The 13,968-nt window shown below is 39.3% G+C and overlaps 1 protein-coding gene across 2 annotated transcripts in view; it reads right to left on the bottom strand.

The window, feature by feature from the left end:
• Positions 1–7,259: 7,259 nt before the first annotated feature.
• The window catches only part of LOC145349004 (E3 ubiquitin-protein ligase SH3RF3-like), a 312,100-nt gene continuing 305,391 nt past the window's right edge, over positions 7,260–13,968 (bottom strand). For both annotated transcript variants that reach the window (XM_080197200.1, XM_080197201.1), the window contains one exon: positions 7,260–12,498. In XM_080197200.1, the coding sequence (XP_080053326.1) occupies positions 12,330–12,498 (169 nt within the window). In that variant the 3' untranslated portion in view covers positions 7,260–12,329. The remainder of the gene's footprint in view (positions 12,499–13,968) is intronic.

Below are 13,968 nucleotides of genomic sequence, written 5' to 3'. Positions count from 1 at the left end.
TAGGTAAGATCAGAAGGATAAAACTTTACATTGATTGTAAAGTCCCAAAATGTCGAAATGAAGTCCTGTCTCCTCCCCCCAGAAGATTGAACTGCTCACAGACTTGGTCAAAGAGAGTCACAGACTTGGTCAAAGAGAGTCTCTCCCTTTGCATACTTTCTTAACTTCACATGTCTGGTCAGGCCCATTTAAAAAGGTCACCTTATCTCCATCCACTTTCTTCTTTATGTGGAGATGCTGGTGTTCGACTAGGGTAAACACAGTAAGAAGTCTCAACACCAGATTAAAGTCCAACAAGTTTATTTGATAGTAAACCCACAAGCTTTCAGAGCACTGTTCCTTCGTCAGGTGAGTGGAAAGTTCTGAACAGAAACAGGGCATATAAAGGCGTACGCAGTTTACAGAATAGTGATTAGAATGTGAGTCTTTACAGCTAACCTGCTGTTTGAGTCTTAAAGGTGCAGACAGTGTGAGTGGAAATAGCATTAAGCATAAGTTAAAAAGATGTGTATTGTCTCCAGACAGGACAGTAAGTGAGATGTTGCAAGTTCAGGCAAGTCATGGGGGTTACAGATAGTGTGACATGGACCCAAGATCCAGATTGAGGCTGTCCTCATGCGGAACTTGGCTATCAGTCTCTGCTCAGTGACTCTGCACTGTCATGTGATGTGAAGGCTGTGTTGGAGAACGCTTACCCAAAGATCAGAGGTTGAATGCCCGTGACCGCTGAAGTGTTCGCCAAAAGGAAGAGAACAGTCTTGCCTGGCGCTTGTCAAGCGGTGTTCATTCATCCGTTGTTGTAGCATCTGCATGGTCTCCCCAATGTACCATGTTTCGGGACATCTTTTCCTTCAGCGTATTAGATAGACAATGTTGGCCTAGTTGCAAGAGTATGTGCCATGTACCTAGTGGATGGTGTTCTCACATGAGATGATGGTATCCGTGTCGATGATCGAGCATGTCTTGCAGAGGTTGCTGTGGCAGGGCTGTGTGGTGTTGTGGTCACTGTTCCCTGAAGGCTGGGTAATTTGTTGCAAACAATGGTTTGAGGTTGTGTGGTTGTTTGAAGGCAAGAAGTGGGGGTGTGGGGATGGCCCTGGCGAGATGTTCGTCTTCATCAATGACATGTTGAAGACTCCAGAGAAGATGCTGTAGCTTCTCTGCTCCAGGGAAGTACTGGACGATGAAGCGTACTGCTCCTTGAATAAGCTCCACATTTCAGATGTTCCCAGCCCCTGCAGTTTCCTACTCCAACCTATGTATCCTAAATCCTGCCTAATAGCTTCATAATTACCTTTCCCCCAGCTGTAATTTCTGCCCTTTGGTATATACTAAGGTAAACGTAACCGAATTGTGATCACTATCACCAAAGTGCTTACCTACCTCCAAGTCTAATACCGAGTCTGGTTCATTACCCAGTACCAAATCCAATGTAGCCTCACCTCTTGTTGACCTATCTAAATACTGTGTCATGAAACCTTCCTGCACACATTAGACAAAAACTGACCCCTTTAACGTGCTTGAACTATAGCTTTTCCAATCAATATTTGTAAAGTTAAAGTCCCCCAAATGGAATATCTTTATCCTAATCCTTTGGATAATCTTGACTATATGCCCTCAACATGATTTTTGAAGCTTGTTACCATTGTTCTTATGTGCCCTGTGATTCTGGCTGATATGCAATTGAATTGAATTTTTACACCTAAACAATCCATAACTTTTCATCAGAACCATAGAGTCTCTACTGTGCAGATAAAGGCCATTTCGCCCATTGAGTGTGCACCATGCCCATAACTTTGTGTGTTTATCATGGCCAATCCACCTAACCTACACATCTTTGGATTGTGGAAGAAACTGGAGGAAAACCGGGGAAAAACTCATACAGACATGCAGAGACCATGCACAGTCACCCAAGGCCAGAATTGAATGGAGGTCCTGGTGCTGTGAGGCAGCAGTGCTAACCACTATACCATGCACCTTTCAGAGTCAGTGTGGTGAGGAAATGTGCCACCAGGTCAATGAGTGTCTGGATAATTGCCAAAGCTTGCCTGGTGCATTTCCTGCTGTGGAGGTGGATGCATCACAGGTGCCCACTGAATTGGTTATCTAACTCACTAATGCAATGCAAATCACAAGATTTGCATGATTATTAGGTCCCCACTTGGTTGACGCAGGAGTCTGCTCAGCGCTGGCTGGGTGAATGGTGACAAGTTTGCCTCGCTGCCAATCAGGAATCCCCATACAGCAGGACATCAGGATTCCTGCCAGCAGCATATGGGGCTGCTTAATCCTGCCCCTGCCATCCATTATCAGCAACGCAAACAGTGGTGCTCTAAAAGAGTATTTCCAAATGAAAGTGAAGTAGCAACATAAATGGTACAATATAGGATTGAAAACATTTTGGTTTAATAAAACCTTAGTTGCTCAATCTTTTTTAATGTATGGTTTGAACAAATTAAAAGGTTCCTCACTGAAAAGTTAAGAAGACAATGGCAGATTATAATCTTTAAAAAGCCACTTTTGAAAATAAAATCATATTGTTTAATAAAATTTAACCTTCAAACTCATCACTAAAGGCAGAAAGGTTACTCAATATTTCAGTGGTATCAACTGAAATTTCCCAGCTTTGAAAATTGTGTCTTGTATTGTGCATTTGTGAAATAGAACAATAATTTGCAATGTTGTTCAGGAACAGGTAGTATAGTAGAGATAATTTTCTGCATTGGTACACAAAATTCAAAAATTATATTAGCTGTCAAGGTAACATGATAGAGAGTCTTTAAATTACTTACTTTCCTGCTTATATTGTCTGCTGGAACTCTTTGTACTAAGTCAACATGATGACTCCCTGGGTAGCAATGATTCAGATGGCAGCAGTTTGTGCAGACAAATTGTCCTTGTGGCAAATATTAGCAGTTGCCTGGAGGACTGGATAAATAGGTCTTGTATATAATTGTAATAAATGGTGACAATTTATACTTTGCTTTTCTCAGGTATGTAACATTATAGACTCAAATTGCAACTCAATTATTGAACTAAAATAAAAATGGGGGGAATAATTTGTAGTCAATTGGCCTTTCACTGGGGGAAAAAATGAAAATTAATAGTATCACCTCATCCATAAAAGATTAGACTGCAGGAAATCTATTTAATTTGTATATTCATGTGAACATTATATTAATTTGAATAATCATTCTCAAACATTATATCTTAATTCAATACAACATGAAAACTCTAAAGTGGTGGCGTGATTCAGACTGTAGACTTTATTTGTTCTTTGTGGAAAATGTTGTGTCCTACATTTATATTTAAATATAGGTCATAGTTTTGCAGCTGCTCTTGGTGGTAGTGGGGGAGGGGGGGGGTTCAACATAAATAGAAATTTATCATTTTGTTTGAATAAATTCAGATAGCTGGGGGGTACTACTTTCGTGACCCATTTAATTCTTTTGTGTCAACCATAACACACTCGCGGGTTGACAGTGTATGTTAACAATCAGTATTGTATTGCCTATATCCATTGCTACATAAGGAAAAACTCTATCGTTCAATTTCGTGTTCATCTTTTTTGTTTTGCAAGCCAGTGTTTCCTTTGTAATTCAATTTGATTCGAGTTGCGTTTAAAAATAGGAGAATAGTACATCAAATGTCTGTTAAACCCTACTTTGCAAACAATTCAAAACTTGACCGATTTTTGAGATGCTGAATGGGCCCAGATCTGGACAGAACGCTCTCGTGGCTGCCTGTATTTTCAGACGGAGGGTGACACTGGTCGCTGACGCTCCAAACACTCCCTGTACATGTCATCTGTCATGCAGAAATGAGGGGCATTATCTGATCTACAACATGATACGTAGTTCACGTCGTCAGCTTGCATTCTCCCCGCCAACCGCCATCTATCCTTCACATGTTCTAAACTGCGTTCATTAAGAAGGAATTTGGAAGGCATCGCTGGTTCATTAGAATTCATCTAGTCCTGTTTTGCATTTCTGGACAGAAAGAGGATTTGCTCAGCCCCTCCCCACCCCATCCATCAAGAGCTTTAATTATACCCCTTCCTTAATACTTTCCAATTCTGTACGGTACATTTCCCCCTTTCAAGAAAGACCGGTCAAAACAGCGAGCAGATGAATTCAATGCGAAGGGAGCGAGTGATATTTGAATGAATCTTTTCTTTCTCGGTATCTCTCGCACGAACTGCAAATGCATCCCATTGATCAGGTTGGATTTCTATTACCCACGCCCCCCACCCCCCAACTAACCAGTGCTTAATTTTGCTCTTCGGAATAATATTCAGTTGTTTAGAAACTGGATGTTTCAGAATAAAAATTTTGGACAAAGGGAGAGGAGACAGGACCGTTGAAAAACCAGACTGTCCGGTATAAACCGGACGAGTGACAATCGTAAAGTAGACCGCTGAGCCTATTGACCATATCCCAACATTCAGTTAGATCCTAGCTCGTCTGTATTTCTACCCGCCAGTCAAAAATCGACGAATTGATATCCCCTCAGTCGCTTTTTGATGGAGAGATTTATCGATTCGTATTGTGTCCAATCACTTCTCAAAATAACTTCAGCTTCTGAATTGCCCCACCAGAGAAATTGCTTCTATTTCCTTCCAACGCTATAATCATCTTAAATTAGCGGATCCTTTAAACTTTTATGAACACAGTATACTAAATGGGCACGGCTGTCAACTAGGGAGAGCAGGTTATCGGAAGCACAAAATCCCAAATAATAGATTCCCCCAAAACTTTCTGGTGTGGGTGGGGGTGGGTGTGGGGTTGGGGGGGGGGGGTGTGGGGGGGGTTGGGTGGGGGGGGTGGGTGTGGGGGGCTGGGTAGGGGGAGTGGGGGGGGTTGGGTGGGGGGGGGTTGGGTAGTGGGTGGGGGGGGGTTGGGGGGTGTTGTGTGGGGGGGGTTGGGTAGTGGGTGTGGGGGGGCGGGGGGGGGTTGGGTAGGGGGGGTGGGTGTGGGGGGGGGGGGTTGGGTAGGGGGGGGTGGGGGTGGGGGGGGTTGGGTAGGGGTTGTGGGGGGTGTGGGGGGGGGCGGGGTGGGGGGTGTGGTGTGGGGGGGTGGGGCTGGCAGGTAATAAAATTCCAATCTGATCAATGGGATGCATTTGCAGTTCACGCGAGAGATACCGAGAAAGAAAAGATTCATTCAAATATCACTCACTCCCTTCGCATTGAATTTATAAAGGAGGGAAGGTAATAGATGGTTGGACTGAAGACGCTATGCTGTGGAACTTCTGCAGTGATTGTCTAGAACTAAGATGATTGACCTCTAGCAATCTCAATCACTTCCCTTTGTACTATGATTCCAACCAATATTACCACTGATTATTATTGACTGTAAGTTTTGCAAGGGTTCCTTGCTGCCGTACTTGGTTAAATGTGGCATGGATGTTAAGGGCAGGCATTCACTTCTTGAGTTCAGCTCTTTTGTCCATGCTTGAGCTAAAGCTGTAACAAAGTTAGCAGTTGAGTGACCCTAGCAGAACTCAAACTAATTGTCAGTGAGAGGACTATTACTGAGCAAGATAGCACTGTTGACAGTTCCATGAACTGCTGATGATTGAGGAGTAAACTGATGGGACAATAATTGGCCAGATTGAATTTGCCTTGATGTTGGTGGACAGGACATAGCTGGGCAATTTTCTGCAGTGCCAGGTAGATTTGAATGTTGTTGCATTTTAACAGGTTGGCTAGGGGCATGGCTAGTTCTGGAGCATAAGTCTTCAGTACTATTGCCAGAATATTGCAAGGGCCCATAGCTTTTGCAGTATCCAGTAGCTGCTGCTGCTGCTGATGGCCTGTTGTGCCTCATGAATGTCCAGTTTTGAGTTGCTGGCACTGTTTGAATTCTATGCCAGTTAGCACACAACATGGTAGAGAGTATCCTCAGTGAGAATATGAGACTTTGTCTCCACAAGGATTGTGTAGTGATCAAGCCTACCAATACTGTCATGGACAGATGCATTAGCAAGGCAACTCCTTCCCTTACTGTGCTACCACCTCTGGTGGGTCTGCTGTACTGGTGTATTGACGATGGTAGAAATTGACGATGCTGTATTGACGATGGTAGAAATACTCAACAGGCATCTGTGGAGAAACAAGAGTTATCAGAACTTGTGAACTCCAAGGGGTCATACTCTAGCAGTACCCCAGAAGTTGTTAAATTGTAAGGAGGCTCCAATTCTCTCAGTGGAATATTTACGGATGAAAAGTTAGAAGTGTTTTTTACTCTCCCAACCCCCAGATTATCCCCATTCCAACAACTCTTCTGACCTCCTGACTACCTCTTCAACTCCCAAACCTTCCCCTGTACTATTCCACTCTTACCTGACATGCTGACCATCTCAAAGTTACTGGAACCTTTACACTTACCTGGCTTACGGCAGCCAGTGCCATAAAATAAGTGCAGTTTCACTTCCCTCAATCCTGCTACTCTGCACCAGGAGTGCCAGGAGTTGGTGTGCTGCATATTTCTTACCAGATCCAAGCCAGAAGAGTGGGTGAGAAATGTGCTGCTCCTAAACCGTGTTATTAAAAAGGAGTGGAGAGGCAATCCGACAGCAAGCACCACCCTATGGAAGTTCTGGTCTAATGTTTCAGAGTGATGACTTTTCAACAAAACTGAAATCTTGTGGCCTAAAAAAAAACTTCATCTTGTAAGAGATCTTTAAGCAATTGTCTGCACTGAAAAAAAGTGTACTGGTGCAATTTAATATTTGCTTAACTAGTGAACTTTCTGTCTTTAAGAACATAATAAATAGGAGCAGGAGTAGGCATCTAGCCCTTCAAGCCTGCCCCACCATTCAATAAGATCATGGCTGATCTGAAGTGGCTCAGTTCCACTTTCCTGCTTTCTCCCCATAACCCTTAATCCCCTTGCCTACCAAAAACCTACCTACCCGCGTCTTAAATATATTTAGCGAGGTAGCCTCCACCACTTCAACGGGCAGAGAATTCCAGAGATTCGCCACCCTTTGAGTGAAGAAGTTCCTTAAACTCTGAAAAATGCTTGTTGCTGAAAGAATGAGTTAAAATGAGATCAAACGTTACTTTTTAGTCACCCTAAATGTAAAATATTTTACCTCTTTTCAATTCATTTATGTTTTTGATTGCAAATAGTGGATGTTTTTTGATAGTTCAAAATGTTCTTGTAGTCCTAATATTCATCCAGCCAAGTTCTTCACTCAAAGAACAAGAAATGGTGATCCATAGTATGTTAATTTCATACAAGCTACACCTGAGGGAAATTTAATCATATTGAACACTTTATTACTGTTGGACAAAAGGTCTCATGGACATATGTTAAAAAAAACAAAGCATTTTGTAAAAATGAATAAATGTTTTGATTTCCTCAAATAAGAGTGCAACAATTATGGAATATTTGTTAGTTTAGAAATTAATTATAACCATTTAAAAGTCGCAAGGTGACTTAGACAAATGTACATCAAACACGTTTTAGAGCTCAGAGCATTTTGAAATGTATTTACAAACACATTATGACTTTCTCAGTTAACTGCATTAGAATTTTCAGCAAAATAACAAGATAATTTAAATGGTTCATATAAAGAGCTAATGCCTTGTTGAGTAAAGAGGAAAATCCTGGTAAAATAATCATTGCATGCTTAATGTCAGTATTGTCCTTCCAATGCTTGGCCGTAATTATTTTGTTTTTGTTTCCTTTCAAGTGATGCTGAAACAGAAAAAAATCTGTTCTAGAGACCATTATTTCAAATGGTTGCATGTAAGGTACGTAACAGCATGCAAAGGACAGCTGTGCTGCATAATATGTCAATCTGAGCAAAACTTGGTGATATCTGTACCAAAGGTACCATATTATTTCAATTTACAGCAGGATACACTCAAAAGAGCACCAATTATAATACTGAAATGACTCAATTTACTAATTTAACAGGTACTTTCACATTTGCATTTCATGAGGGAGAATCAAGTAGCCCTTTTATGTTTTAAAAGCAAAGCACTGAAAAAATGTCTTTGTGTTTCTAGAGAGTAATTTTGGTTCATTATGTAAAGGAAGTGTTAAAGACCTCTGGAGGAAGCGGTGCACCCTTGTAAGTCACTTTGCTCAACCATCTGAAATGGCTAAACTAAATAATGCAACATTATTATAACAGTGTTATTGAATGGTCTAGGGCTAATGAGTGTGTGTCTCTGCTGATGTTAGCTCAGCATCTCCTTCAATCTGATTGCTAATAATTGTCACCGCCTGTGCCTGTATAAACAAAAATGCTGAAATCAAACCAACAGAAATAGGGAATGACAAAACTTGCCCTAGGTTTGAGGGAGAAAGATGGAACAGCTCAAATTTTTATTTAAGACCAGATATGAGTTCTTTTCTACCTTCAAATGAGTCAGAAATTGAATGTAAAATAGTTGACATTTCCTCCCATTACACTGATTACATATGTTGCACAGTATAAAGAATGAACTATATGTTATTGCAGAAACTTAATTCACTGACTTATGGCAAAAGTCATTCACAAAGGGAGCGAGGGTAACACGACACAGCATGGAGTATTACAATATCTTTCTTGTTTCCACTACCTTGGAGAATTTTGCAAGGACATTAATAGATATTTTACTGTCCATTTTGGTATTTGGAGCATAAATGTAACTAATTCTTAATTCATATTCTCAGCTGAATGGCTACTTGACGTATTTCCAAACAATGTTGTAGTTTAACCATATGGCAAGATTGCTAGGACTTAGTTAGGTGACCTACATGTACTATAAAAAGACTAGCTGCATGCAAAATATTTGGATGGTTTCACTAGCCAATGCATAATATCACAAGTATTATTTTATGAAAACAGTTAAAAATCTAGTAGGATTTTGTAATTACTGCAATGAAAGCTGTGTAGGACTTACAGGAAAAACCCTAAATACTGAATTACTGTTACTCCTCAGTATATCTGACTACAGCTGAGATCATCTTTCCTGAGTGAGTTGCAGACAGCAGTGTTGGTATGGGACTGGAACAGTGGTTTGAATGAGTATCTTTTGGTTGTTTTCACATTTAAGATTACCCGCTTTCACATCTATAATGAGCTATTTAAAGGAATAATGTGTTGGTGAAAAAGGGTTTAGCAAATCTTTTTGGACAAGTGTAATATTCATAATATTTATGCTTCAGCTTCATCAAGCTGAGAACATGTCTGTATGTATCAATGTGCTGAATGTCATTGTGGATTTCCAAATAAATGATGTAAGTTTATCAAGTAATTTTTCCAGCTGATTGCTCCTTTAAAGTCAGCAGGCATACAAAAGACTTGGATCTATCCTGGCTACATGTAAAGTATTTCAGTATGTGAATTGGTGTAATAAATCAGTTGATAAGTTGTGACATTTTTCATAGCTTGTGGAAAAAAGGTTTTTCTTCTTGTTTTGTCTTGATCTGTTTGGTGAAGCTTAAAATCAATTCATAGTTGAGAAATTACACTCATATAATTGTTTAGGGCATGTAATTCAATATAAGCAGCATAACCATTGTGTTTGTGTGCACCTGATCATAAACAAAATAGCTATTTAGCTTATTAATTTATCTCAAATTAGGTTCCTATATCTAATCTTACATTTTAAACACCCTTATTGTTATTTAAACACTGATAATGAGCCAAGTATAAATAAAAGACCCCAAATTGAAACCATACATTCAATGAGTCGCAGAAAATAGCAGTGATTAAGCAGCTCAACTTGCAGGAACATGTAAGAGGCACAGGAATCAATGGACTGTGAGACTTTGGCAAATCAGACCTTGAACATCCCCTTGGTATCTAGTGTTAGTATAAAGTACATGCCAAGTCGCATAGTTATTATAGTAGAGGCATCCAGAACTTTCCAGAGATCATGATACCAAACATGAAGCACCCTTCCATTTCATTTAATGTGAATTCCAGATCCAAAACAACCCCAATACTTCCAACCAAGTTTCCTGAAGTTCATGTTTCTGCTAAACAAAAGGTTGTGCTTATGAGACAACTGACCTCCCTGTCTGATTTATCTTTTGTCAGTCTTATTGTGAGCAGAGATTAGAACCAATGGAAATAACTTACTGAAATATTTTCATCCAGAAGCTTCATTATGAACTGAAATTCTGTATTTGACAGAATAGGATTCTGTTGTACATGAATTCTAATGGATTAAACATATTGGCAATTATACAGAATTACTCATTGATCATTGTTCCACTCTAACGGATAAAGAAAATAGCTACTACCATGGTGAACATGTAGTTAAACCCACTACTTGTTTGTGGCGAAGAAACAATTGTAGGTATTATATCCAGCAGAACCTATGACATTTAATCTTAGAAAATCACAACCAAATATAGGAACATTTTTACACTGCTGAGACTCTTCTGATGTGATGTAACTTCACAGATTAAGAGGTTCCAATGTTATACACACTATCCAATATTACATGGCTGTTACTGGACAAGATGGTTGAATCATCATAGTATCATTATTTAGGGCAGCATTAAACAATGAAAAGAATTATATTTAATAACTTGATGAAACAAAATAAATTACGGAAGATCAAACTCATTTCTGGACCTAGCTGTTACATTACTTAGATCTCACTATTCCTCAACTATTTTCTTCCTTTTCTCTTGAATGCGCTGGTTCTTTCTTTCTGGGATTCGGTTTTAACAGGCAGCAATAGCCCTTCAATATCTCACCAAGTGGTCAGTGTTCCTATGCAAACCTTGATGGTTAGTGTTGGAGCCCAGCTTGATGTTGTCCTCCCTGAAACATACATGAATATGTTCCAGCAACAGCCAATGATCAAAAATGGAAATCTTGGCAGACTTTCTTTCCAGTCTAGACATTAATCTAGTTATTGCATCCCAACTGTTCCCCTTAAAGGAAATAGGTCAGTTTAGACAGAGGATTTAAGTGATTTATTGTAGTAAACCACCTCTTGTTATTGGGGTTCCATAATCTCCAAGCCAAAGCTTGCAAGATATGGAGCTTGGTGCAAGTTACTGGTATAGTTTTAAGGAAACAATCATTTAGAAATGTTTTGGGTAGCAGAAGTCATTGTAATATGCTCAGCCAGCTATCACACTATCTTTCTGGCATCAAGCATGCTAAGTAAATGTACACTAGTCTTTTTGTAACAATGCTAACCCTGCAGGTTTTGGTGTGAGTGCTGGAATACTGCAGAACAAAGTGATCCATTTCCTCCATTTCAATAGTGGAACTCAGTAAATGCTCAATCACAGGTTTTGTTGTAGCTAAGTACCAAATCAATTGAGTAGCATCCATTTGGAAAAGTGATGGAAATAGGAAAGGAATGCATCATCAGGGAACTCTATGTCCTAGTTATCTGGATAGTTACTGACTGACATTCTTCAGATACACATTTTTCAATATGAGAAGTTTAATAGGCAACCAGACTATTATCTGTGTTTTGTTCTCCATTACAATTATTCAATTAGAACATGCTTGGTTGCCTCCAAGAGTGATAGCTTTCATTAATACTTTGCAATTTGAGGGAAAAAAAACTGGAATTCTTAACATACAAATACTGACAATTGATTAATGACATTTTCTCTCTCTTGCAAACCTGCCTTTAATTCATCTGTTTTCCATATAGTCAGACCATTCAATTGATTGTCATAGTATGACCAAATCATTTTCAGTTGATTAATTGGTCTGCTTATCGCTACATCTTTACAATGTATTTTATAGCTGCTTTGTCTGAATTAGACAAAGTCATCTGACTATTATAATTAAACTACACATAAGAAACTATTTGACTGGTTGTAAATAGCATTTTTTCTCTCCAGCGGATGACAGCTCCAATTTAATCCAATTTTTTCTTTTGATTTCAAATTATTATTAGACTGAAAGAAGAAAAATCATTTGCTCTGTTAGAGAAAGCACCTCACATACAATCATTCATTTGTGCTAACCTTACCAAATAACTTATGGTGATATATCAAAATTCTTTTCTTTAAAAAAAAGTTCAAATTTATAATTTACATATTGAAGAATAAATGAACTTCAATCTAGTTTAAAAGCAAATGTACTTGTCTCAGTCTGTGGCTTCATGGGGAAGGCACTGCTTCAACATACTTCTGTATGTACATCTTTATATAATAATGGTATTGTCAATGAATAGCCATTATTAGATAGGTGTCTTTGATTTCTTTGGAAGTGACAAAATGGCAGAAGATGTAAATTTTCAATTGCTGTGATTTTGTGCTTTATTGTTTATCCAATTGTATTAATGCCAAACAGCCATGATAGTCAGATGATAAAACATCAGCACTGGGTAAGCATCAGATTTCTTAGAAGCTTTCCACAAAACTTCCTGGAAATAAACCAGTTCTTCCATTTCGCTGTAATGTGCCTTTGAACCATCCATCTTCCCGCTTCTTGTGAACAAACACTATGTCACCTTCTTTGAGTTCGATCTCAGCTTCACTCTGAGGGGGATAAGGGACAAGCACTCGATATCTACCAAAGAAGAAAATAAAACTTGATCACAACTCATGCGTTCTTTGGCAAATACTACAGCACCAATGTGTCACATAAATTTTTGTGATTTTATGAACACTTTCATGTGTTTTAACAACAATTACCTTTACTAATTACTTAGCTCAATCTACCACTCTCATTTAACTCTTCTAACCTATGAATTTGACGACATTACTTTCAGTTCCAGACAATAGAATAAGCTCATTGTAGGCTCACAAACCAAAAACAATAGTATACTTCACAATTATTCAAACTAGCTTGAAGCAGGAGGTCATTTAGCACAAAACCCATCTCAACAGAATTCTGCTTTTGCTTTCAAAATCAAATTTTTGAAGAAGTCAGTAAAATTGAATATCATGTGACACACTGAACTATGAGGATGGTAAAAACAAAAGGTGTTTGTCATTTTAACATCTTTGTAACTTGTATTAATTTGAACCCAGAATTCCATGTAGCCAGATACACAATCTGTGTATGCTGAATCCTATCAGTGTACGTGGCTATGATTCATTTTGACATGCAATATACTCCCCTCTCCATTGAGACAGTATGCAAATACATTTAGATGTAGGGTCTGGGATGTGGGGTAGGTCTGATAGTTGTGGTAGGACAGATGAAGTCTGCTCCCTATTTAGCTGACAAGGGAGGATAAGGTTAAGAAGAATTATATAATTACTGGGCCAATTCCAGAGGAACCTTTATCCTGCAATTAACTTGTGATATTTTCTCATTAATAAGTAGGGAAATTGGTGCTAAAAATTAGCTGGCAAAAGGAGGTGGACATACTTCCTCCACTCAGACGGCATGTCTTGCTGTACTGTGTACTTCAATATGGCTGAGAACTGACAAAGCACTGATTGAATTAATTGAGTCTTAAATGTCTGAGTGACAGGAACTCTGTAATCCACAGTTCTCCAGATTAGGATTTTAGAGACCATTTATTATTATTATTTATAATGATATAAGAACACCTCTCAGAACACTGGGGGAATTTTATCCCCTAAGGGCTAGCCAGGGAGCAGGGGTGTGGAGAACTAAAAATAAAAGGAAAACCTAACCTCAACTGTTTTTATTGGTTTTGGAGGCAACTGATCTCTCCAGAGGAGGGCTGATGACTGAAATGTTTTAATTAGACTGCATGCCTTATATTTTATCTCTGTTCCAGAATTAACACCAGCTTGCTGAGTTTCCTGTGTCTCTGCAAGCTCAGTAGCTGAAAGGAGGTGAGAATGGCTGGTTGGAACAGCATGGTTTGTGCACCAAGGAAGGCAGAATTGCTGCTGCTACCTGGCCTACCAGGTTTGCCTACTTCTATCTACTTGATCAGATTCTCAATCCCATGGTTGGAACCTCATCCATGACCAGGTCAACGCACTGTCCACCCACCCCATCCCAACACCACATTCAGCATTTTAAAAGTCCGACTCATCTCCCAGGTTATCAACCTTC

This window comes from Carcharhinus amblyrhynchos, chromosome 10 (assembly GCF_965287045.1).
Source record: "Carcharhinus amblyrhynchos chromosome 10, sCarAmb.v2.hapA, whole genome shotgun sequence".
Taxonomy (NCBI): Eukaryota; Metazoa; Chordata; class Chondrichthyes; order Carcharhiniformes; family Carcharhinidae; genus Carcharhinus; species Carcharhinus amblyrhynchos.
The sequence above is the reverse complement of the archived record's forward strand: the minus strand, read 5'-3'. Positions and strand labels throughout refer to the sequence as shown.